Source organism: Balaenoptera physalus (assembly GCF_965194825.1).
Source record: "Balaenoptera physalus genome assembly, chromosome: 1".
In the NCBI taxonomy this organism is placed as follows: domain Eukaryota; kingdom Metazoa; phylum Chordata; class Mammalia; order Artiodactyla; family Balaenopteridae; genus Balaenoptera; species Balaenoptera physalus.
The window spans coordinates 159,338,269-159,365,370 of NC_138882.1; the positions used below are offsets into that span (position 1 = coordinate 159,338,269).

Genomic DNA, 27,102 nt, shown 5'->3' on the forward strand with positions numbered 1-27,102 from the left:
CCCAAGATTCACGTTCAATACAAATTTAATGCAAAAGAAAAAAAAATCTCTGAATTGCCCATCTCTGTTCCTTCATTGTATTCCAGATTTGTAGCTAAATCTCTAGCCTGGATTATACCAGCTAAATTTTTGGAAATTTTTTTAATGCAAGAACTTTCTGGTTTTACCTACTTTATGTGATGAGAGTAAAAAGCTGAAAAAAAGTTTATAAACTGTAAAATGCTGTATGAATGTTAGTGCCATATGAGCTAGGGACTGGTAACAGTTTAGAAGATGATTACTCAAACTTTTAAGTTATTCCTTTCCCGGGTATATGATAAAAGTTGACTTCAGCTATAAATATGAGAGTAATATATCTACTTCATGAGGTAGTTGCAAGGACAAAATAATTTAAGTAGAGTATGTTGAATGATTCAAGGAATTTGTAAACCAAGGAACTGAACAGGAGAGTTCAACTTTCCAGATTGGTTAGATCAAGGGATAGTATTATCAGGGTGTGAACTTCAGATGAAACCCGGGCACCACAAGGCAAGTAGCCACATTCACATTTGCAAAATTCTATTTCCTGAAGAATTTCTTAGGACTCAAGACTCTCAGGAAGTTAGAATTGGGATATATCTTCTACTTTCTTCTTCATCCTCATTGTATACATTAATTGGCTTAGTGGGATTGTGTAGGTTATGGGTGTGAGATCTGAAATCTGACTCTTCTCTTGCTCTTTTGGAAGCATTTTGTTCCCCCTTCTAACAAAAGAGTGGAAGCCCAGGGTGGTGTACCTTAATCTATTTGATAAATTACTTCTAGGATATCTAGATCCCATGAGAATAATTTTCCTTAAGACTATAAGCCAGTCAAAGCAGAGTAACACAGAGTAGTAGAAGAAGGATGACAACCAGGCAGCTATGATTGGAATTGCCATTTTTCCACCCTACTCCTCCCCTCCTCTCCTTCAGCTATCTTTTATTTATTTTATTAAATAAAATGACCTTGAACATTATATTATAAGCATGACATTTCTTAAGGCTGAAACCAAAGATGGCAGACTAAATAGCAACTAGGCAAATGCCTTAATTTGACCTAATTTATTCATGTCTTTGTCCATTCAACAACTATCTATTAAATATTTATTCTGTGTGAGGTACAATGCTAAGTGCTAAGACTATAAAAATAAATCTCTGCCCTCAGGGAACTTTTATTAGTCTAGTGGGAAAGAGCATAAGTAAGTAAGCTGTTACTTTACTGTATGGTAAGTTATCTAGTAGAGATGGGCACCAAGTGTTGTGGGAACACAAATTTGGGTTGTCAGGGAAGGTTTTCTAGAGGGAGTATACCTGAGGAGAGCCCTAATGAATAATTAAGAGTAGGGACTTAGAAAGTATTCATAGAATTTTACTTCATCTTCTATGCACATGGAGTAATACATGCCAAATACTAGAGGAAAGCATGGCTCAAGTATGGCCTGCAGGAAGTGGGGCAGTTGGAGTAGAAGCAGGAAAATGTCAGTTACAAGAATTGTGGGTAGGAATTTGTTGTAAAATAGAAGAATGACTTGTCAATGAGTTGATGGCTCACCAATTTTCAATGTCTTTGGAAGCCTGAAGACCTCATAAAGTGTGAGATAGGGCTTATATAAAGAGAAGACCTTTTCTGTGGTAGGATCAGAGCCGATATCCACCTTCTTGGTCTTCCCAGAGTTGGGTGTAGGCAGCATGGCTCTCACCCTTATAAGCTTTCTAATGCCTACTACCTAATAATAAGGTAGAACTCACGTGACCCTTTCCTCTCTTATTCTTTTCGCAGGCACCCTAGAATACGTTTCCACACAGGCCTTGTGGACGCCCATCTCTACTGCTTGAAAAAATACGTTGTGGACTTCCTAATGGAAAATAAGTAAGAAGGAGGGGGATAGAGTCAAACCCACAGCACTTAAGCTACCCTGTGACTTAATTAACAGTTTTAAACCTTGACAATAACCAGTTATATAAATAACACAGTTTGTTATAGAAATGAATTCATGTTACAGCATACTGTTATTTCGTCTGTACCAGAGTCTCCTGCTTGTATTCTGGGGACCTGTGCTATGATAAACCAGTAATTTATTTGTATAAAACTAATAGTAATTTATGAAGCATCTTTCTGCAGTTTCAGGCTCTTCTTCCTTCCTTCTGTAAGGGTGAGCTCCTCAGCTCTGGTGTTATTTGTCTCCAAGCAGATGTCCTTTCCCTAGGCAATTATCCTATAGATGGGCCCTCTTAGCAAAGGGCCAGACACTTATACCCAAGAGGAGGAAAGAAAGAAGAGCAAGTTTTCCTCCAATTTTGGAAAAGTCCTTCACATCGAATAAAGTTTCATGAATGCAGAGAAACAAAATTTGGTGCTTTCCCTGATTTTGCTTTGATAACAGAACTGTGGGCCTTAAATACTTCCCAGAGACTGTGTCTGGCAGATCATAGGACGTGGATTTCCAGAGAGAAAACTTCCTTTTGTGGTTGATCTCAAGGATTTTTGATAGGAAATGCAACTAGAGTCCTCAGAGGAACAGGAAGGAAAAGATGTAATAACTGCATGGTTAAGAAGAGGAGCAGCTAGTCTTCCTTGATGGCTGCTGGATAAGTTTCTGCCTTGAATAGTACTGGTAGACTGGAAAGCAATCAGGCTGGTACCACAGCAGCAAGTTCCCTCAGACCAGCTGGGGAAGGGAGTCTGAGAACCAGAGTTCAAGTGCTAAGCATGCACTTAAACTCAGGAATATTAGGGGGATATATACAGGAATATTAAGGGGAAGAGGAATTGTTCCTCCATGCCCAGTATAATATTTCTTGCAGCATCCTAACCCTCACCTGCCTACAACACCTGCTCAACCACTACAGAAAGGCCCATGTAGAGCCAATGGTGAAACAAATCATCTGGACTCCTGGAAAGCTTTCCCAGGGGTTATTGTTTCTCTATTTTTTCTCACCAGGACAGTATTGCCCTGCTCCCCTCTGATTTATTATTCTGTTTTTTCAGTCAATCAACATATATTTATTAAGCACCTGTTACGAAGCAGGCATTGTGCTAAATCAACTGTGGGATCCATGGTGAATAAGCAGACATGGGCCCTGCCCTCATGGAACTTACAGCCTTAGCTCCACAGTGGATTGTAGAGACTTTGCTTTTTAAATAGCAAGGAAACTTGCTACCAAGATTAGAGTGATCCAGGACCCATTTTCCACATACCAGTCTAGGCTATCCATATTATAAAAATGAAGTTAACTCTTTGCCATTAAAGGTTTATTATTTATTTATTTATTTATTTATTTGGTTGCTCTGGATCTTAGTTTCAGCTCACGGGCTCCTTAGTTGCAGCTCACCCACTTCTTAGTTGCGGCAGGCGGGCTCCTTAGTTGTGGCATGTGAACTCTTAGTTGCGGCATGCATGTGGGATCTAGTTCCCTGACCAGGGATGGAACCCGGGCCCCCTGCATTGGGAGCGCAGAGTCTTAACCACTGCGCCACCAGGGAAGTCCCTAAAGGGTTTATTTTTTATGCCCAAATGAAAATGAAATCCTGTGAAATAGGTCCTACCCTTGACATGCTGAGAGGGGATACAATAGTGGTAGAGATCATGATTTTTAAAAAAATTTTTTTCCTATGGAAAATTTCACACAGATACAAAAGTAGAGAAAGTGATGCAATGAACTCCCGTGTATCCATCACACAGCTTCAATAGTCACCAATTCATGGCCAATCTTTTTTTATATTTGCTACCACCAATCTTGCTAGTGTCACACCAGGTTATTTTAAAGCAAGTCATTATGATATAATTTCATCTGTAATTATTTCAGTTGTAATTATCTATAAATATTTCAGTATATATCCCTAAAACATAAACAAATACCTCAGTATTACTATCACACTTTAAAAAATCTAACAATACTTCCTTAACACTACCAAATGGGATTGTAGCTTTTGGTGTCTGGATATGCAGACAGTTTTGCAACAAAGCTAGCCTCATCCTGGCTGCTGTAGCTCATTTGGCCACCACCAGTTAGCAGTTCCCACACCTGGCAAGTGTAGTACAGTGGTATGTTCCTTCAGGGCAAGCCTAAATTTGGTGATTCTGTGGCTCCAACCCAGAAGCTCTGCCAAATGGGACTTTCCCAGAGCTTGCTGTGATAAAGAAGTATACAGAGCCTCAGCTCCACTACCTCCCCATCTCAAGATCTGTTAAAGAGACCTTTATCTCTTCTTCGCCCCATCTACCCTTTACCTCTCAGAGTTGTTGGGATTAAAGGCATTATATTGAAAATTGGTAAATTTCAATATAGAATTAAGAAAAGTATAAAGGCACAGCAGGACAAATTAGAATGGTACTTGAGGGAGATTCTTTATTCCTGGCTGGAATAGTGGAGGTTATGTCTCAAAGCTTTGAGAGATAGGATTGAACAGGTTGGTGGGAGCAGTGTGTACAAGGCCTTAACAGCTGAGCAGGGAGTTACAGGTCTTTATACAGAATAGTCCCATATGGAATGAGCAACGATTCAACCTGGCAGGGGAACATAGACTATTCCGAATGGGAAAGAGACTCTTTCAAGGTAAGTAAGAGGCATTTATAGTAATCTGACTATGAGGACTCCTTTAGGAATGGAAAGGAAAAAGTAAACCTAGGAGACATAGCTTCAAGAAAGGACTGATTTAGCAATCCTTTGTTTTACCTATGAAAATTAACATTCTGCCCTGTATATTTTTCTAGTTGTCTACATGTTAATGTCTTCCACCCAAATTCCTTGACATCAGATACCTACCTGGATTGGTAAGGCATTCAATATATGCTTGGTGAATGGAAGGAAAGGAGATGTGGTGACAGTTTAGACAGCAGAAGTAATTTTGTACATCAGTAGTTAGAGAAGAGACGAGTATTTCTGCAGTTGACTAAGTAGAAAAACTATAGGGAAAGCTGTGGAGAAAAGAAAACCTATACTGTCTTTGATGAGAGAAGTTTAGTAAGTGAGCTGTGTGACCCTGGACAGGTGTCTACCTTTCTGTACCCCACTTTCCTCATCTGGGACACACTGTACCTGACACATGGTGGTTGTGAAAAATACTTGTAAAGAGCTTAGCGCAGTAGTTGGTGCATAGTAAGAACTTTTCATTGATCACCTACTGTGTTGCTAGATGCTAAAGATAAAAAGATGGAGTTTCTGCCTTCAAGTTGCTCACAGTTTAGGGAAAGAGGGACAGGTTAAATTATTACAATAAAATGTGCTAAGTAGTATGAGAGTATAGTAGAGTAGTATAATAGTATAGTAGAAGCACAAGGGAATTTGGGGGGGATGATGGAAGTACTCTATATCTTGATTTGGAGTAGTGATTACAGTAGTATACATTTGACAAAGCTCATTGAACTGTATGTTTAAAGTAGGTACATTTTATTATATGTAAGTTAAATTTACAAAAACAATGATTTTAAGAGTTTAAAAACTGAATTGGACTTACCACAATTTTTTAAAAATTCAAAGTAACAGACATTTAATATATACTTAAATATATTCTAACTGCTGTGTTGGGGGCTGAGGATACCAAGATGAATACAAAGTCTTATAGGCCATAGTCTCTGTAACCTTGAGAAAATTACATTATGAAACAAGAGAAGAAAAAAAAAAAGCCAGAGATCCCCAGTCTTAATAAGTGGGAAAAGGGCACCTCAGGCAGCAGGAGTGTCATGACGGCTATGCTTTAGAAAGATGCTCCAGCAGCAATGGGAGGGAGGGAGGGATTGAATGGTTTTTGAGCTGAACCAACATCAGTGGTTCAGATTAACTTTAGTGGCAAAATCCATCACTAAAACTGGGCAGAAATTAATAAGGTAATGTATTTCAATATTGATTTTTAGCTAACAGTCCATCATTTCTCAACTGGCTTAATATAGCATTCTCCTTGGTAGTCTTCTGCCTCCAGGCTCTCCCCTTTTAATCCATCCTCCACAAAACTACCAGAGGACTTTCTAAATTGCAAATCTGACTGCATCGTTATTTGGTGACTGGCATTGCCACGTCCCAACATTTACCAGTTGAAGTAATGCATGGGCCCAGGAGTAGTGCCTGAGGTAATAAGGATGAGGCAGGAGTTTCCTTAGGGATGCCACTGTTTGGCTTGGATGCTGATATCTTTTGCTGAATGTCTGCTAGTCTACATGTGCATTAAGGCACTTAGCTTCATCAGTATGTGATCTTAGAACTAACTCAAGCTTTCTAAGTATCAAATAAATCTTAGAAGCCATTTAAAAAAAAAAAAGAGGGTTGGTAAGTTTGACTAATAACAAGTTTTTAAATTCTGTATTGTGAGGGGAAATTAAAACCGAATAAACATAGTGTAAAAATAAACAACAAAAGTGGGGGGAGGGGATATTTGCAATACCACGATAGCCCAAACACTAGTTTCCTCACATTACAAAGAGCACTTTAAAATCAATAAAGAAAAGAGTAATGACTCAATAGAAAAATGGGTAAAAGTTATAGGTAGTTGGTTCATAGAAAAAGCTAGTACACATATGAAAAGATGCCTACTCTTATAAATAAAAATGCATGTTAAACAGTTTTAGAATACTGTCTTTATTGTATGGCAAAGATTTTTAAATTTTGTGATGAAGCTAGTAAAGCTGTGGGGAAATTCTCTTATACTGTTTTACATAAACTTTTTGTAGGGTAGTTGATGATACCTATCAAAACTTAAAATTGTATACTCTTTGACTAAGCAGTTCTTTCCCGAAGAATCTATCCCACAGAAATATTTACTTAAGAGTATGGAAATATTCATTGCAAAATGTTCTTTGCAACATCCTTCATAACAGGGAAAAGTTATAACAATTTAAACAGGGTAATTAATTATATTATTGTGCAACTGTTAAAAAGAATGAAGTATAACTCTGTGTGGTGATACGGAAAGATTTCCAAGATATATTTACTAAAAAAAGCAAGTTGCAGTATTAGCATGTATTTTCAGTGTAATATGATTCTATTTTTTGCTTTAAAGAAATAAAAAGATATGCATATATATGCTTTAGAAGGTCTTTTTATCTATTTCTGAATGCAGTATGACAGACGGATGTTCCAAAGACTGTCTTGAAAATTTTAATTCAAAAATGTCTTGGATTTTATGTCCAGAGCCAGAGCAGAGCTTAGACTGAGTATTGTTACTGTGATGCTCTTGATGCTGGGTGGTGAGCTAAAAGTTTCTCCTCTTTTACAGTGTTATCTGATCTAAGCCTAAGGAAGCTCGCCTCTTAGGAACTTTTTGTTTGGCTTAGCAGGAGTTGCTCCAGAAGGAGACCGGTCCTGTAGAGAACTGAAGCAATATGCTGGGTCTCTGAGCTGAAGCCCGGAGACACAGGCAGTTCATACCAGAATTAGTCCTGGTTTCCTTTACCACAGAAACCCAGAAAAAATTGTCTTTCTCTCCCTTTTCCTAACTTGCTAGACCTGCTAGCTGTTTAAGAGACCTAGAGGAAATTAATCTTCTTAAAAGGAAGAATTAAACTGAATACTTCCTTCCTGTTCAGAAAAACCCAGAGTTATAATTAACCTCTTGTAGTGTTTGAACCCAATCCATCTGTGCAGGACATACAGTCTTAGGGTTTGGCCTTCAGAGCACCAACCATGCACCAGATACTATTTTGGGTACTTTTCACACTTCATTCAGTCCTTAAAATAGTTCTCTTATTTAGGTATTATCTTCATATTTATAGAAGAGGGAAATGAGGCTTAAAGTCATTTGCTCAGTGTCATACAGTCAGCACCCCAACAAAATCGGCCACTGTTGATGAGTTGATTGCTAGCAACATCTACCACATATCTCAGATGTCTCTGTGTTACAGACACACACACGTGCACACATACCTGGGGGGATAAGAGAGTAGTCACAGCTTCCTAGTCTTAGCTACACAGGGATGCAGAGGAGTACAGATGGCCCCCACAAACTAAAGTCAGGAATTGGGGGTAGGCAGCCATGTTACAAGGTCAGAATCAGGGTGATAATTAAAGCCACACGCGAGATGACGTTATAGACTGGCTAGAAACCCGTGAGTCAGTGTAGGAAAGCAGAGAAAAGAAACAGAAATGAGAGACCATGGGAGATAGGCAGGAACCTTGGTTCCTTACTGTTCAGTTCAAGCATCCATATGACTTAGCTGTACTTGGTTTCCTGTCCTTAGATGTCCTAGAGATTGCATGAAGTATCCTTTACTTAAATAACAGAACAAAATTAAGCTAAGAATTTGTGGTTGACATAACCCTCTAACTGGAGCTATTATGTGGTAGCTGTGTACTGACATCTGAAGATGTAGGTGCTACCAAGATTAAACTAGGGTTGTCTCCTCTGGACTTCTTGGTTACATTCATTTTGATCTCTGGGACGTCTGGAAATAACTTGCTGCTGAAAAAGGGACAAAGGCCTAGCAACACATTGTATTGACTTATAGTTAACTTAAATATAAGCCCCCCAGCTGAGCCTTGCCTAAGCTATCATAGGCGACCATGGGCCAGATTATGGTAGGAAAGATAACCTTTTTAAAGAAGACTTTTAAACTGGCATAATATTTATAATTAAAGCACTCCTAGGAAGAAGAATCATATGGAACCAGAAAGTCTAAAGCCAGAAGAAAAGATGTGTTTAGTTTGCTGAGGATTTAAAAATAATTTCCCTATAAGTATAATGCTTAACTGGTGTGCTTGCCTTCTTTCTTCCTTCTCTGACAAATTCTTAAATATCCATTAAAGCTTACCTAGGTATTACTCCTTTAAGAAGTTTTTTCTCAATTTTTTTTCCCTTCACCCCCACTTAGAATAGATACCCTTGCTCTGTGCTACCATAGTATTCTGTGCTTATCTCCATTAGGCATGAGATCATTCTCTCTTCTGATCTTGTATAATCTTCAATTATTACATGCATCCTATTAAACTGAATTTGCATGTCTGTTTTTTCTACTTTTTTGAACCCCTTGAGGACAAAAACCAACTCTGATTCATCTTGTGACACACAGGAGATGCTCAGTAAATATAAAGGCAGCCAAACCATCAACTTCATATGAGGGCATGGATTTACCTGTTTTGTTTCACTGTCATATCCCCACTGTCTAGAATATGCCTGGCACATTTTGGGTACTCAGTGAATAAATTCAAATGAATAAAATGTTTGTTGAATTGCCCTAAGCCTAAGCAGTCTCTCCAGCCTGTAGGATCTGAACCTGTTTTTCTTTCTCAAGACATATGCACCAACACTGAAAATTTATTCTTATAGAAGCTTTTAGTATTTTTGTTAAAAAGGGGAAAAGGATATCACAGAATACTGTATACCAAATACTTGGTTCTAAAGTCAGTACCTTTTAATCTAAAACAATTCCCTGTTTACTCTTCCAGATTATATCTGTTTTCTTTGAAGGAAAAAAAAAACTGAAAACAAAGCATAGGGTTAACTCAGCAATCACCTTTTCTTCCCAATTACAGCTCTGCTGAGAGAAGAGGCAAGAAAACCCAAGCCTTTAGTATTCTCTGCAGACTTGAGTTCCAGGCCCTATAAAAGTAGGTTTTCTGTTCTACCTCTTTGCTAACTAATATTTTGAAGGACTGACTTGAAGTAGAAGACGTTTAGAGGATTTTAAGTCTCTTTGATTTGCTTACAAAGACAGAAAAGCCAGAATGCAAAAGTAGCCAAATTTTTCCGTTTGCCATGGACATAATTTTTAGACTTCCCCTGAAAACTTATAGCCACAAGGAGGACCTGATCACAGATCAAGGCAAAATGCTAAAAATAACAGATTTAAGCAGAACTAAACTAAAACATGTATTTTTTCAACTGTTGGTTTTTTAATGCTAGTAATATTAATAATACAGAAACGTATTTAGAGTTCATTACATTTCCAAATCAGGAAAGCTCTGCTTCCTATCTCCAAGAATCAGAAGGAAAAATTATTGCCAGCTGTCTGGCCTAGAGGGATTACACTCAATCATTCACACATTCACTCATTCGTTTATTCAAATAAATATTTATTTAGCACTGACTGAATGTTTACTGGTAGAGAGACAGTAAGCAGAAAATTTTAAATCCTGTGGAAAGTGCTGTGGTTGCAGAAAACATGGGATACTAGTTAATATGGTATAGTGGAAAGAGTCATAGGCTTTGAGATAGATGTGGAGTAAGTTTCCGCTCTGCCAGTTATAAAAGCTGTGTTAACCTTAAGCAAGATAACTAACCTTTCTAAGCCTTGATTTCCTCACTTATAAAATGAGGACCATAATACCTACCATGAGGATTGCTGTAAGAATTTGAGATATGTATATTAATTTCCTAGCATGGAACTCGCACATGATATGGATTCAAAAACAATACATACAGGCCTACTAGAGAATGGACTTGAGAATACGGGGAGGGGGAAGGGTAAGCTGGGACAAAGTGAGAGAGTGGCATGGACGTATATACACTACCAAACGTAAAATAGATAGCTAGTGGGAAGCAGCCGCATAGCACAGGGAGATCAGCTTGGTACTTTGTGACCACCTAGAGGGGTGGGATAGGGAGGGTGGGAGGGAGGGAGACGCAAGAGGGAGGAGATATGGGGACATATGTATATGTATAACTGATTCACTTTGTTATAAAGCAGAAACTGATACACCATTGTAAAGCAATTATAGATGTTAAAAAAAAAATACATATAATTGTCTTTGCTATGAGAGTACAGAAACCTGCAAGTGTTATGAAAGCCTTCCAAGGAGAGATGATATTTGAGAGCAGTCTTATGGCTCCATAAATTTTCACAAAGTTAACACTCCCTTGTAACTACTATTCAAGTCAAAAAATAGAACATTACCCAGTTTCCAGACACTCCCTTCAAGCACCTATCCCCCCAACACACAAAAGTAACCACTATCTTGAGCATTAAATAAATTTAAGAAGATAAGACCAGATTTATACTTTAGAAAAATCACTGTGCCTGCAACACAGAGGGTGGTTTGAAGGAAGAAGAGACATGATCAGATTGTGCTTTAGAGAGGGTGTTCTGTCTGTAATATAAAGGATAGATTTCAAGAGGTAAGACTGGAGGAGGAGAAACCAATTAAAAGCAGCTGAAGGAATCCAGGCAAATAATGACAGTGGCTTAGACTAGGCAGTAGCGGTAGAGATGAAGAGTTGACAGTTTTGAAAGACTTGGCGGATAAAATCAGCAGTGTTTGGTGACTGGTTGTATGTGAGGAGTGGAGGAAGGAGGAGGAAGCAAGATGATTACCACATTTCTGGCTTGGGTGACTAAATGAATCTCCATATCACTAAGCAAGGTAATCAGTGTTTGGGGTGGGGGGAGCATGTTTGGGAGAAAGATGATGGGTTCAGTTTTAAACATTGTTTTTAAGGTACCTGTGGGTCATCTAAATGGTGGCAGAGTCCATCAGGCAGTTGAAAATGTGAGACTAAACTAAAGAAAAGAGGTCTTGGTCTACATTTGGGAATGAGCTGCAAAGAAGCCACCAAGTGATCTATCTCAGGGAGACGAATAGCATGAGAAAAATACAGGCAAAAAGAAAAATCCTGAGAAACACCAAATATTTCAGGGGAAACAAAGAAAGAGGTATCAGAAATAGGAACAGATCAAGAGAGTGATGCCACAGAAAGTAAGGGAAGAATGGCCTATGACTATGAAATTTGGAAGATTCAAAAAATATTTTTAAAATACTACCCATGATTCTGCTACTGTGAGATAATTGTGAACATTTTAGTGTATTTCTTTCCATCATTTTATTTATTTTTATATATACATATACACACTTCAGATTGTGCTGTAGAAATAACTGCTTCCTGCTTTTTTTTCCTGAATTTTTGAATTTTATTTTATTTACTTTTTTTATACAGCAGCTTCTTATTAGTTATCCATTTTATACATATTAGTGTATACATGTCAGTCCCAATCTCCCAATTCATCACACCACCATCCCCACCCCCACGAGTCACTTTCCCCTCTTGGTGTCCATACGTTTGTTCTCTACATCTGTGTCTCTATTTCTGCCCTGCAAACTGGTTCATCTGTACCATTTTTCTAGGTTCCACATATCTACGTTAATATACGATATTTGTTTTTCTCTTTCTGACTTACTTCACTCTGTATAACAGTCTCTAGATCCATCCACGTCTCTACAAATGACCCAATTTCGTTCCTTTTTATGGCTGAGTAATATTCCATTGTATATATGTACCACATCTTCTTTATCCATTCATCTGTCGATGGGCATTTAGGTTGCTTCCATGACCTGGCTATTGTAAATAGTGCTTCAATGAACATTGGGGGTGCATGTGTCTTTGAATTATGGTTTTCTCTGGGTATATGCCCAGTAGTGGGATTGCTGGATCATATGGTAATTCTATTTTTCTTTTTTAAGGAACCTCCATACGGTTCTCCAAAGTGGCTGTATCAATTTACATTCCCACCAACAGTGCAAGAGGGTTCCCTTTTCTCCACACCCTCTCCAGCATTTGTTGTTCGTAGATTTTCTGATGATGCCCATTCTAACTGGTGTGAGGTGATACCTCATTGCAGTTTTGATTTGCATTTCTCTAAAAATTAGTGATGTTGAGCAGCTTTTCATGTGCTTCTTGGCCATCTGTATGTCTTCTTTAGAGAAATGTCTATTTAGGTCTTCTGCCCATTTTTTGATTGGGTTGTTTGTTTTTTTAATATTGAGCTGCATGAGCTGTTTATGTATTTCGGAGATTAATCCTTTGTCCATTGATTCATTTGCAAATACTTTCTCCCATTCTGAAGGTCGTCTTTTCATCTTGTTTATGTTTTCCTTTGCTGTGCAAAAGCTTTTAAGATTCATTAGGTCCCATTTGTTTATTTTTGTTTTTATTTCCATTACTCTAGGAGGTGGATCAAAAAAAATCTTGCTGTGATTTATTTCAAAGAGTGTTCTTCCTATGTTTTCCTCTAAGAGTTTTATGGTGTCCGGTCTTACATTTAGGTCTTTAATCCATTTTGAGTTTATTTTTGTGTATGGTGTTAGGGAGTGTTCTAATTTCATTCCTTTACATGTAGCTGTCCAGTTTTCCCAACACCACTTATTGAAGAGACTGTCTTTTCTCCATTGTATATCCTTGCCTCCTTTGTCATAGATTAGTTGACCATAGGTGCGTGGGTTTATCTCTGGGCTTTCTGTCCTGTTCCATTGATCTATATTTCTGTTTTTGGGCCAGTACCGTATTGTCTTGATTACTGTAGCTTTGTAGTATACTCTGAAGTCAGGGAGTCTGATGCCTCCAGCTCTGTTTTTTCCTTCAAGACTGCTTTGGCTGTTTGGGGTCTTTTGTGTCTCCATACAAATTTTAAGATTTTTTGTTCCAGTTCTGTAAAAAATGCCATTGGTAATTTGATAGGGATTGCATTGAATCTGTAGATTGCTTTGGGTAGTATAGTCATTTTCACAATATTGATTCTTCCAATCCAAGAACATGGTATATCTCTCCATCTGTTGGTATCATCTTTAATTTCTTTCATCAGTGTCTTATAGTTTTCTGCATACAGGTCTTTTGTCTCCCTAGGTAGGTTTATTCCTAGGTAGTTTATTCTTTTTGTTGCAGTGGTAAATGGGAGTGTTTCCTTAATTTCTCTTTCAGATTTTTCATCATTAGTGTATAGGAATTCAAGAGATTTCTGTGCATTAATTTTGTATCCTGCGACTTTACCAAATTCATTGATTAGCTCTAGTAGTTTTCTAGTGGCATCTTTAGGATTCTCTATGTATAGTATCATGTCATCTGCAAACTGTGACTGCTTTACTTTTCCAATTTGTATTTCTTTTTCTTCTCTGATTGCTGTGGCTAGGATTTCCAAAACTATGTTGAATAATAGTGGTGAGAGTGGACATCCTTGTCTTGTTCCTGATCTTAGAGGAAATGCTTTCAGTTTTTCACCACTGAGAATGATGTTTGCTGTGGGTTTGTTGTATATGGCCTTTATTATGTTGAGGTAGGTTCCCTCTATGCCCACTTTCTGGAGAGTTTTTATCATAAATGGGTGTTGAATTTTGTCAAAAGCTTTTTCTGCATCTATTGAGATGATCATATAGTTTTTCTTCTTTAATTTGTTAATATGGTGTATCACATTGATTGATTTGCATATATTGAAGAATCCTTGCATCCCTGGGATAAATCCCACTTGGTCATGGTGTATGATCCTTTTAAATCATTCTTGGATTCTGTTTGGTAGAATTTTGTTGAGGATTTTTGCATCTATATTCATCAGTGATATTGGTCTGTAATTTTATTTTTTTTTGCAGTATTTTTGTCTGGTTTTGGTATCAGGGTGATGGTGGCCTCATAGAATGAGTTTGGGAGTGTTCCTCCCTCTGCAATATTTTGGAAGAGTTTGAGAAGGATAGGTGTTAGCTCTTCTCTAAATGTTTGATAGAATTCGCCTGTGAAGCCATCTGGTCCTGGGCTTTTGTTTGTTGGAAGATTTTTAATGACATTCTCAATTTCAGTGCTTGTGATTGGTCTGTTCATATTTTCTGTTTCTTCCTGGTTCAGTCTAGGAAGGTTGTGCTTTTCTAAGAATTTGTCCATTTCTTCCAGGTTGTCCATTTTATTGGCATATTGTTGCTTGTAGTAATCTCTCATGATCCTTTGTATTTCTGCAGTGTCAGTTGTTACTTCTCCTTTTTCATTTCTAATTCTATTAATTTAAGTCTTCTCCCTTTCATTCTTGATGAGTCTGGCTAGTGGTTTACAAATTTTGTTTATCTTCTCAAAGAACCAGCTTTTAGTTTTATTGATCTTTGCTATTGTTTCCTACATTTCTTTTTCGTTTATTTCTGCTCAGATCTTTATGATTTCTTTCCTTCTACTAACTTTGGGTTTTGTTTGTTCTTCTTTCTCTGGTTCCTTTAGGTGTAAGGTTAGATTGTTTATTTGAGATCTTTCTTGTTTCTTGAGGTAGGATTGCATTGCTATAAACTTCCCTGTTAGAACTGCTTTTGCTGCATCCCATAGGTTTTGGATCAGCGTGTTTTCATTGTCATTTGTCTCTAGGTATTTTTTGATTTCCTCTTTGATTTCTTCAGTGATCTTTTGGTTATTTAGTAACGTATTGGTTAGCCTCCATGTGTTTGTGTTTTTTACGTTTTTTTCCCTGTAATTGATTTCTAATCTCATAGCATTGTGGTCAGAAAAGATGCTTGATATGATTTCAATTTTCTTAAATTTACTGAGGTTTGATTTGTGACCCAAGATATGATCTATCCTGGAGAATGTTCCATGTGCACTTGAGAAGAAAGTGTAATCTGCTGTTTTTGGATGGAACATCTTATAAATATCAACTAAATCTATCTGGTCTCTTGTGTCATTTAAAGCTTGTGTTTCCTTACTAATTTTCTGTCTGGATGATCTGTCCATTGGTGTAAGTGAGGTGTTAAAGTCCCCCACTATTACTGTGTTACTGTTGATTTCCTCTTTCATAGCAGTCAGCACTTGCCTTATGTATTGAGGTGCTCCTATGTTGGGTGCATATATATTTATAATTGTTACATCTTCTTCTTGGATTGATCCCTTGATCATTATGTAGTGTCTTTCCTTGTCTCTTGTAACATTCTTTATTTTAAAGTCTATTTTATCTGATATGAGTATTCTACTCCAGCTTTCTTTTGATTTCCGTTTGCATGGAGTGTCTTTTTCTATCCCCTCACTTTCAGTCTGTATGTGTCCCTAGGTCTGAAGTGGGTCTCTTGTAGACAGCATATATATGGGTCTTGTTTTTGTATCCATTCAGCAAGCCTGTGTCTTTTGGTTGGAGCATTTAATCCATTCACATTTAAGGTAATTATCAATATGTATGTCCCTGCTACCATTTTCTTAATTGTTTTGGGTTTGTTTTTGTAGGTTCTTTTCTTCTCTTGTGTTTCCCACTTAGAGAAGTTCCTTTAGCATTTGCTGTAGAGCTGGTTTGGTGGTGCTGAATGCTCTTAGCTTTTGCTTGTCTGTAAAGCTTTTGATTTCTCCATCGAATCTGAATGAGATCCTTGCTGGGTAGAGTAATCTTGGTTGTAGGTTCTTCCCTTTCATCACTTTAAATATGTCATGCCACTCCCTTCTGGCTTGTAGAGTTTCTGCTGAGAAATCAGCTGTTAACCTTATGGGAGTTCCCTTGTATGTTATTTGTCGTTTTTCCCTTGTTGCTTTCAATAATTTTTCTTTAATTTTTGTCAATTTGATTACTATGTGTCTCAGCGTGTTTCTCCTTGGGTTTATCCTGCATGGGACTCTCTGCACTTCCTGGACTTGGGTGGCTATTTCCTTTCCCGTGTTAGGGAAGTTTTTGACTATAATCTCTTCACATATTTTTCTCCAGTCCTTTCTCTCTCTCTTCTCCTTCTGGGACCCCTATAATGCGAATGTTGTTGCACTTAATGTTGTCCCAGAGGTCTCTTGGGCTGTCTTCATTTCTTTTCATTCTTTTTTCTTTATTCTGTTCCACGGCAGTGAATTCCACCATTCTGTCTTCCAGGTCACTTATCCATTCTTCTGCCTCAGTTATTCTGCTATTGATTCCTTCTAGTGTACTTTTCATTTCAGTTATTGTATTGTTCATCTCTGTTTGTTTGTTCTTTAATTCTTCTAGGTCTTTGTTAAACATTTCTTTCATCTTCTCAATCTTTGCCCCCATTCTTTCTCCGAGGTCCTGGATCATCTTCACTATCATTATTCTGAATTCTTTTTCTGGAAGGTTGCCTATCTCCACTTCATTTAGTTGTTTTTCTGGGGTTCTATCTTGTTCCTTCATCTGGTACATAGCCCTCTGCCTTTTCATCTTGTCTATCTTTCTGTGAATATGGTTTTTGTTCCACAAACTGCAGGATTGTAGTTCTTCTTGCTTCTGCTGTCTGCCCTCTCTGCTTTCTGCTTTCTTTATTCAGTGTTATTTCATGAGCATTTTGCTGTGTCATTAAAAAATTCTTTACGATCAGAGTTTTGCCTATATGCTATTCTATTACATATGTGTGTGATTGTTCTTCCATTGTTGGATATTTGGTCGTTCTCTATTTTTTGACATTAAGAAGAATACCTTTTTGTGCAAAGATCCTTTTTTATTATCTGATTATTTTGTTTATTCAGCAAATATTTATTGAGCATGATGTATTTTCCTTAAGATAGATTTATAGAAATAGAATTATAGAATAAAATAATAAGAATGTCTTCAAGACCTTTGTTATGTATTGCCAATTACTTTTCAGAAAAGATTTTACCAGTTTATACATTGCATGAGAAGTACCCTTATCACTAATGAGAATTATTTTAAATCTGCTAATTTGTGAGAGAAATTGCATCTTTTTTTAATATTTATTTCTTAAAAATATTTTTATATATTTTTGAACATTTATATCTATTTACCTATTAAAAATATTAATCTTTTGTCCTGTATGTAACAATTATTTTTTCTTTTTTATTTGGTGGAGTTATTTGTTTGCATCTGATAGTCAAATCTGTTGTTCTCCTTTGTGATTTCTTATTTCTTAGGAGCTTATAATTTTATGACATGAGGCAGGTGTTTCTGGGAAGGCTGTGTATGAGAGGGAAGGGAAAAAGTGAGGTTGCCAGGGCCCAGGGCAGTGGATCCAGCTGCTAATCTTCAGCCCCAAGGTCAGGATGCTCACAGTGGGTCACAGTGGCCTGTCCCACTTCTTGGCACAGCTTTGAGCTACCTCTAGTTTGAGTACAATGCAGGAAGAGTAATTTTGTCCTCCATTGTGCTGCTAGGCCAACCGCATTATGAGAATTGACCTGATTGCTGAGCCCTAGCAGAAGCAGGTGGGACCTGGCAGGACTGCTTCAGGTCCTCTCCTCAGATCCTTGTCTGGTCTCCTTAAAGGGTTCTGCCTAAAAGGGCTGTGTGCCAAGGCTTGTTTGCTTGCCTCTTGCAGTGACAGTTCTGTTTGGCCTATAGTGTAAATATCATGGCTCAAAAATCCCCCAGCTGTCCATGCTTTGTCATTTCTTCAAAGGGAACTGACTTGTTTTCCACCAGAGGGGGCCAAGGAACATTTTCTACCCACACTGGTTTGGAGCATTTAAAGGGGAGAAAAAAGCTAAGAGTGAGTGTTATTTCATTCTTTGAATTTATATGGAAATTTTTAATCTCCATCAAAGGATCAGAAGAAAAAGCACGTTGAAATTCAATAAAAGAGCTTCCAGCTTACACAGAATTCTTCAAAGATGTTTGACTTGATCTTTTAAAAATGACAAAAACCATGAACTGTGTAGCTCCAGGGTTCCTAATTTTGCTTACCCTCCTCAGCCTCCACCTCTGTCTTGCCTTCCTACCTACACTCCATCTGTGTGGTCCTGTGTCAGCCTGCAGAGCTTCTTTGAATAGGGGCTGGGAGAGAGGGTGGGAAGTATGAAGCAGCTGTCAGGTTTCTGGGCTGCTTATACATTAACCCCTCTCTCAGGCCACATTATCTCATCTTTCAGAGTCTTGTAACTGGTCTCTCTGTGTTCATTCTCCTTATTCCAAGCCTATTTTCACTGCTATCAGAATTACCTTACTAAGAAATAAAACTGATCATGTCACTTTCCTGCTTAAAAACTACCACTGGCTTGTCTCAGTCCAAACTGTCTAGACTGCCACAGAAGGCTTTCATGATCTGGCTCCATTGCCTCCTTCATCAACCTCATCTCCTACTCTTCTCCTTAAATCCATAATCAGGCTACTTTCCACTGGATTATGAATTCTTTGAGGGCAGAAACAGTATATTTCCAAGGCACAGAACAGTGACTGGCATATTACTACAGTCTTATTAAATGCCAAATTAATTAACTAGTGATTCAAAATTCTAACAAGGTCACAGTATGAGAGAGAAAACTAAAAATCATTTGATAGTCTTTCATTTCCTTTGCTAAGTATAAATCAGAAGCATACTCACTGCACTAAGGATCAGGTTCCTTCTTCCCCATTACAGATTCTTGGTCATTTAGACCCAACATCCTGACTCGATACCCATGAGGAAGCACCATGCCTCCAGGGACCCAACGAGGCCAAATGAAAGAGAGTTCCGAAGCTCTTGACCAAGGTTGCTTACTGCTTGTATCTGAGTGATGTAGTACAGGAATGTTTTTGCCTTCTGGAGGTTCTTCTTTGATCTTTGGTCTGATTTTCTTTCTGTAAGTGCTGTCCTAGACTGATCTGATTTCATGAAAGTAAATTGAAGTTAGCTTTGTTGTGGAAATTCTTTGATAGCCATTGGTAAATAAGTACAACTGTTATAATGTGAGGGAGCCCACTCTTAAGTAGAAGGGAAGTTGAAATCTGTGTGGGAAATACTTAGTCATCAGAATGAATTTTAAATTTTCAGAGTCTGAATCAAGCCAGGAGAGTAGTACCGTAGAAGCTATGAGAAAATGAAAGACAAGAAACTTAAAGAAGAACCTAAAGTTGTAAAATTTTATAATTTGCATAAAAATAGAAGAATCACCTGTAATTCCTCTACTGTGAGGGAGTATAGAGTAGAAATTGTGTATATAGTCTTTGAAAGGTGTTATTCAACCTGTTAGTGTCGGAAAATGTTTTAATCCATTACCATAACAGAATAAAGGAGAAAAAAAATACAGTGAGCTCCATAGATGCAAGAAAAAAATGTTTTTAGTAAAAGTCAGTACCCATTCATTGATGAAAGCTCTTAGCAAGTTAGGAATAAAAGAGAAGTTCCTTAACCTGATAAAGGGTATTTATAAAACCAATAACATGTGCCAGGTATTGGCTATAAAGCATGAAGCCCAATATCTACACATAGAGGACAGTCAATAAATGGTGGCTTTGATGATAGGGAAAAAAAACTGTAACAATCATCAGTCTAAATGATAAAATAGAAAAATTCCCTTTAAAATCAAGAATAACTAAGGTTGGCTGAAGGACTTGGGGGGGTGGCTCACTGCGCTGTGTAAAGTTTTCTCCGCAGGGGCTGGGTTCACATGGTACGTTCGGCCTCAGTGCGAGGGTCAGGACTCTGTGAGCGGCGGACAGTCCCGGGGCTCCCGTAGGAGTCTAGGGAGGGGCATGGGTCTGGGGAACCCCCATCACAGGCTCCAGCATTCCTCCCCCTTTCCCACGAGCCGCGTTTCCAACTCTGGGGCCTCAGGCTCACCCCACTGGTTGGCCCGGAGCCTCCGTTTCCTCCTAGCTCTGGGCGCCGCCGTCCCCGCCTCAGAGTTCCCCCTCTCCCCATCCTTTCCCCGGTGTGACTTTGCCCCCAGGGGACTTTTAGTCACGTGTGGAGGCATTGTTTCTGTTGTTACAAATGGGAGGGGCTGCTAGTGGCATCTAGTGTGTGGAGGCCGCGGATGCTGCTGGACGGCCTACACCGCACTGAGCAGCACCCGTGACAAAGCATTATCAATAGTGCCCGGGTTTGGAAACCTGCTCTAGGGTCTTACAGTCTTCAAAGCCGTGGATGAACTTAAAGACAAGTTATCTCTGGAGTTCAAGTTTGAGTTGAAACCAGCCTCAAGTTTCACCTGTCCTCACTGACCCGTGGATTTCTGTGTGACCAGGTGGCTTTGGAAGAACTACCAATACATGCTGGCATTTCTCGTTGCCATTGAGGAAATCAATAAGGACTCCCATCTGCTCCCCAATCTGTCCTTGGGTTTCATCCTCTACAATGCCTTTCCCAGTGACCAAAGGACCTTGGAAAGTGCCCTGTTTTGGCTCTCTGGAGGAAATCAGACTTTCCCTAACTACAACTGCCAGGGACAGAGAAAATCTGTGGCCATTGTTACAGGAACCGCGTTGGCATTTTCAGCCGAGATTGGAACAGTTCCGGAGCTCTACAGAAGCCCACAGGTCACGTATGGTCCTTTTGATCCCATCCTGAGTGATAAAGACCAGTTCCCATCACTCTATCAGATGGCCACCACGGACAGCTCCCTGGCTCAAGGAATGATGTGGTTATTGCTGCATGTTGGCTGGACCTGGGTGGCGCTATTTGTATCTGATGATTTGAAAGGCGAGCAGTTCCTCTGGTATCTGAAAACAGAGATGGTGAAGAAAGGTAAATGCCCTCCAGAAGCAGGACCTGCATTGATCACCTGATGGCGTCTGGAGCTGCATCCGTTTCTGAGGAAAATCCAATTTACCAACAGTGCTGGACACCACATATCCTTAGATGAAAAACAGAACCGTGTGACATGATAAGCTATCCAGAACGCTATGAATTTTCCTGCTGGTCTTGGGCTGCTGGTTAAAGTAGGAGAGTTTGTCACCAATATTCCATATGGTCAAGGCCTGGTCATCAATGAAGAGATGACAGAATGGTCTGTTGTCTTCAAAGAGGTACGGAGTCATTTCAGTCTTGGAGATAGACATTAAGGAGGTGTCTGAAGCATGTCCAGATATGAGACTGAGTATGCACCTCCTTAACTCAGCCCTAAATTCACATTTCACATTTAAACTTTTTTCTATGTCATCTTACCCACATATATTCTGAGCTAATGCCTATAGAAAGAACAGGTCTCTGTATAAGCTCTTGTTTTAAATTTCAGGTGTATCTGTTCATGCAGCGGTCAAGTGAATAAAATGAATGGAGTTATGAAGTTAAAAAAAAAAAAAAAGGATGACTATTAGTGCTTCTGTTCAGCGTTAGTATATTGGAGGTCTTAGCCAATATGGTAAGATAATGAAAAATAAGGATTAGAAAGGAAGAAAGAAAATTGTTTACATAGTTGGTATGACTGCCAGAATCTACAGATAAATTATTAGTATTAAGATTGTTTATCAGTCTTGGCTACAAGATCAAAATACAGTGAATTGAGTTTCTGTTGACCAACAAGAAGAAAATAATTGTTTAAAAGACACCATTTATAACAACAAAAAAACTAAGATACTCCAGATTAATCTTACAGAAAATATGCAAGACCTTTATAGAAAATGATTTATGTTTTTTTAAATAACTTTTTTTCAAAAGGCCAGAGCATTCTACCTTCTCATGGGTTATTGCCAGTTAATAGTCAAAGCACCATGTTAAGATACACACATGTGCACACACATACAAACATGCAGGCACACACTCTGTAGATAAGTCTTGTAAAAGACTATTTTCTGCATAGATCAGGGAAAGGGCGTCTCAGATTCAGTACACTACCCTCCCACCTCCAGCCTGAAGCTGATAGAGAATGTAGATCCTCTGCTTCTCCAGAACTGCCAAATCCTTGTCATTTCTAATCTCTATCCGTCCCAAGGTGGCATGACAGGAAGGAATTTGGCTTTTCCTTGGATGCACAGTTTTTGATTCTGATTGGATCCAGATAGTCAGATTTCTCATATTTGACCACTCTTTCTTCCTAGGTCAATCACTTCCATCCGGAGTGAACTGATTCCATACCTAGTAAGAAAACAGTTCTCCTCAGCTTCATCACAACAAGGACAAGAAGAAAAAGAAGAGGATCTAAAGAAAAAGGAGCTGAAGTCCTTAGGTCAGTGCTTGAGTTGGTGCAGTAAGGTAGGGGTAACAATACCTTTGGAAGAGTGGCTGGGCAACTTAGCCCAGCCCAAGATGCCTGTCTCAAGGCAGCAGGTTTTCATCTAGCCAACAGTTAGGACAGGCTAGCTGACGCCACTCCCTGAGCTCTGGGTGGGCTTGCTCAAGCAAATCCTGTCACTGTGCTCTTCAGGGACAGGCTAATCATGCCTCTGGTCCATTCTCTGGTTAACAGCTGTGGTTTAGCTGTGTTCCTCTCTAGACCTTTTTGACTTTGAACTCTGCGCACCACTTCTCAGTTCCCCTATTCTCTAGGCTCTGGGAGCCCCACTCCTGACTAAACTCAGCCTCTCCTGTCAAGGGAAGAAAGGTGGAAAGGCTGTATAATGACAGTCCAACCAGAGCCAACAGGCTATCTCCTTTCCAGGATGTAGGGACGAGGTCAGTCTTGTTTGCTCTCATATCCTTGCCTGGTCCCTGGCCCAGTCCTGGGCTCATAGTAGATGTTCCAAAAAATGTACTTATCAAAGGAATAAATGGAGACAGTATAGCATGATGGTTAAGATATCAGGACTTAGCATCTCAGACCTGGGTTTGAAATTTTACTCTGCCATTTATTAGCTCTATGACCTAAGGCAGGTTATTTAGTCTTCTGAGCCCCAGTTTTCTTACCATAAAATAAAAGATTTCAAATGATTGTTGTACGAGTTGAAAAACTGAGGCCCAAGTCCTGTGCTATTTCTCTCATAGCACAACTATCTGATACGATAATGGAGGCTAGCAGCACAAAGCCAACATGGCTGGCCACCAAAGCCTGGACAGTTGCTTCTGCTACCCCATGGTGTACAAGAGTAATTTATTTTATTTTCCCTAGTAATGCTTGATTGTCAGTCAAACTTGCTTATAGGACCTCTTTTTAAGCATTTTTATATCATACAGTATTTCAGATGTACAGCAAAGCACATTGCCTCTTTTTTTTTTTTTTTTTTTTTTACATTGCCTCTTTTAATTTGACTTAGTCTTTCAGGTTTTAGTGGGATTTCCCCAGGGTCCATGCTGCATGGGTGCATTGCGGGGGGAAGAGGTTTGAGCTGTGCCCTCTTTCAACACTTGACTGATTCTGTATCCTCTCTGTCATGTCTCTCACGCACTTGCTCGGTTTGGGTATTTGTTCTGAAGATATTTACAGTTTTATAAAAGAAGCCAATACGCTGACCTTTGCTCCCTATGATGCCTGCTGGAATGCCTGCCGAGGAGACAGCTGGGAAGATTTGTCCAGGTCACAGGTGCGCTGTTACGTCCACATCATGAGAGAGGGGCTCTGCTCTCGAGTGAGCACCCTAGGACTCTACATGGAAGCCAACAGACAGGTGAGAGGATGGGTTTAGAAGAGAAATCGTGGGCGTTCCTGTCCCAGGAACAGACTGAGCCTTTTGTCTTATTTCTTCATTAGATACACAGTGAGTTGTTCAGAATCCCTCTCATTCCTAAGGTTGAACAAGACCTGGCATGTCAGGAGAAACCATTGGGGTACCCAAGTACAGCAAAAGGGGGAGTGAGGGGTCTGGTCCATAGAGGCAGAGCCTCTGTGGCTCCAAAGAAAGGCCGAGATCTCCAAGAAGGCTTAACTTCTGGCCTCTGGGTTGAACAGCTTTCTCCTGTTCTGCTCAGCATGGGGATATCTACAGCACTTCATAAACAAGCAGATAAATACTGTGTAATCATTACTGTGATGACGTAAACATAGGCACACAGAGGAAGCTTTCTTAAGGAGGCAAAGGAGCAGAGTATAGAGTAGCCAGATGGCAAAGCATCAAGGAAGGAATGCCCATGAGAGAGAAGTGTCTGGGAAACAGCATTAGAGCATGAGGAGTCTTGCCAATCCACCCTTTTAATCCTGAGGTTTGTGAGATATGAAGAATGAGTAGCTTCTATTGAAGGGAAAGCAGTGCCCTAAAGGCAGGCCAGGTTTTAGTTAAGGCAAGGGGTGAAGAAGGGGGACAATGAAGAGGCCGAACGTGTGCAGGAGCTCTTTATTGTGTAGCAGGCACAGGAGGAAGGGAACACTGGGATTGGGATTGAATCCCTGAAGAAAACCTGACTCAAGAATCTTCAGGACCCACACCATGTGGTAGATATGGTCCCAGCCCCAGACCTCAAGCTGGCCTCAACCTGGATTGGTTAAATCCAAGGGAATCCAAGCTAGAGAGTTTATGAGAAATCACAACTAGTCCCATGTTTGCCCAGGGCAGTCCTGGGTAAAGTTAGCCCCAATTTAGAGTTAGAGGTATAGAAAGCTTCCTTAATTTGACTTTAATTTATCTTTCTTCAATTCTATGGCTAGAGTCTGTCCGGCTGGTCTGAAAGCAAGTCCATGGATAGCCTGAGGCCAGAGAAGTATCCTCTGAAGTGTCAGCAGGGGCTGTGCATCAGACAGGCCTGAATGGCCTTGGCTGAAGGGTAATAGAGGAGATCTCAGGGATAGGGACTGAGGGATTAGCCTTCACATCTCCATTGTAGCCAGTCTAGCAAGGCCTCCCTCAGCTAGTGTGACTACCACACACAGTGCTCCAACCAGCATTCTGCCCATTCTGGAGAATCACAGATAGACACACTATCTGTGCCTTCCTAATGGGTCCAGAGCTAAAACACTCCATACCCATAACGTTTTCAGTTTTCTCATACTGGAAAGAGAATAGTGTGAATTTCCCCTTCAGCATTTTATTTTGCCTGGTGAAGAACATGGATGCCTTCTCAGGGTCTGTCCTGATTGTGGAGTTGTCTAACATTACTCCCATCCTCACCTCATGCATGGCCACTGTGGTCCAGGAGGTGAGCAGGAACCTAGGATGACTGTGGTCAGGCCTCAGGAAGCTCCTTGCTCTCTTTAGGCCTCCTCTCCCAAGTGCTGCCTGGGTATCTCAAAGGCTTATCTCACAGCCTTCCAGCTGAGGGAGGTGGCATTAATTTCAGGGAGGGGACTCTCAGCTAGGAAACTAAGGATAAGATTATCTAGAAGCTGCTGTGTATACAATCCCTGTCCTAGGGGAAATGCATCAGCCTGCCTCATACAGACAGGAAGCTGTGGCTGAAAACTCCCCACATCTCTGCTGGACACAGGGTTCTACTTAAGGTGCTTTCAGGTGTTTTCTGGTCTGTCTTTAGTGACCAAACCTCTTTCCTCAAGGTGTCCAAATTGCTACCCGTTATCTGTCCGGAAGAATCACTGGTCCATTCATCAGCCCAGATTGTCAGCAAACACCTGGTAAGTGCTGGCTTGGACAGGGCAGTTATGGGACAGTGTCTGGGTGCACTGAGGCTTGTCCTTGAGAAGCTGGTTTGGGGCTTCTCCCAAACCAGCTTCTCAGGTCAAGCCCTGAACCTCATTGGCCCCAGGGAAATCCCAAACTGAGTTCTGGTTATAAAATCTTACCTTCCAGCCCAAGCACTCAAGAAGATTGCCTGGACAGGTGCTGAGCCCAGCCACACAAACCCTGTAAGGAAGGTCCATTATATAGTCTTTGGACTCAGACACAGGAGCTTTCCATCATTATCCCTCTTCTTACCCTGATTTGAGCACTGTCTTCAGGAGAGCACATCTATATACACAAGTGCATGAGTGTGTAAGTTTGAGTTGGTCTCAGAGATATTATATGACCTTGTGGCCCTGAGAAATACTGATGATGATCCCTCTTGCTAAAGTGTCTCTAGAGAAACATCCCATTAGACCCAGCTCAAGGGATCTGGAGGGTTGGTTTGCAGTTGGTTGAGATGGGTGGACAAGTTTTTATATTTATATTTGCCTTTTGCAGGTTGGAGTTGACAGCCTCATTGGGCCAGATACACAGGTTGGAGAGAAGTCATCCATTAAGCACTCAGTCATTGGTTCATCCTGTGTCATAAGGGATAGAGTGACTGTCACCAGTTGCCTTCTCATGAACTCAGTTACCGTGGAGGAAGGGTATGTTTCCCCTTGTACCCACTTGAGGCAAGGCCCCTGGTATCTCTGGGAGGCTTTGGAGGCCAATCCAGCCTAGGAAAGGGGTCAGCTTGGGGAGAGGAAGAAAGGGGAAAGGATGAAAGAAGGAATAGTGCCTAGGCCTTGGTTTGGGCTCCATAATACTTAATATGGTCTCTGAAAGCATTTCTGTCAGTCTTCTCATACTTATGACAATTGTAGTCCTGGGAGAAGCTGCCTTCTCTTGCTTTGATATTCTACTTGATGGGATGGCCGCAGTAGTGAGCCACTGGCAGGACTGGAATGACACTGTACCACTGTCTAAGGGTCACCTTCCCCTACCTCAGTATCCCACAGCAGCCCTGAAGAAAGCAGAGGCCTAGGAGGAATGGACATATAAGCCACTTTCCATTTTTGAGGGAGAGCTTCTCTGTTACAAGTTATAGAGAATCTTTCCCCATTTTTTTTTTCCCCATTTTAAGTTGCTTTAGAATGCCCTAAAATCTTAGTTTATGAACAGCCTGAACTTGGAGTAAGACTTGAATGATGCTTAATAAGATTCTTCCTCTGTATGGACCTCAGGTTTTTTCCTTGTATAAAATGCAAACATTAGTGGTGGAAGAGAGGAAAGATATTACCAATGGTTTTCAGACTTTT

The 27,102-nt window shown here is 39.9% G+C and overlaps 2 protein-coding genes across 6 annotated transcripts in view; one reads left to right on the forward strand and one right to left on the reverse strand.

Moving 5' to 3' along the window:
- EIF2B3 (eukaryotic translation initiation factor 2B subunit gamma) overlaps positions 1-27,102 on the forward strand; it is a 153,397-nt gene that overhangs the window by 104,974 nt on the left and 21,321 nt on the right. For all 3 annotated transcript variants that reach the window (XM_082455413.1, XM_082455414.1, XM_082455415.1), the window contains 5 exons: positions 1,801-1,890; positions 22,355-22,482; positions 23,667-23,857; positions 25,675-25,752; positions 26,300-26,448. In XM_082455413.1, coding sequence (XP_082311539.1) covers positions 1,801-1,890; positions 22,355-22,482; positions 23,667-23,857; positions 25,675-25,752; positions 26,300-26,448 — 636 coding nt within the window. The remainder of the gene's footprint in view (positions 1-1,800; positions 1,891-22,354; positions 22,483-23,666; positions 23,858-25,674; positions 25,753-26,299; positions 26,449-27,102) is intronic.
- Positions 1-27,102, reverse strand: part of BTBD19 (BTB domain containing 19) — an 89,748-nt gene that overhangs the window by 6,033 nt on the left and 56,613 nt on the right. The window lies entirely within an intron of this gene.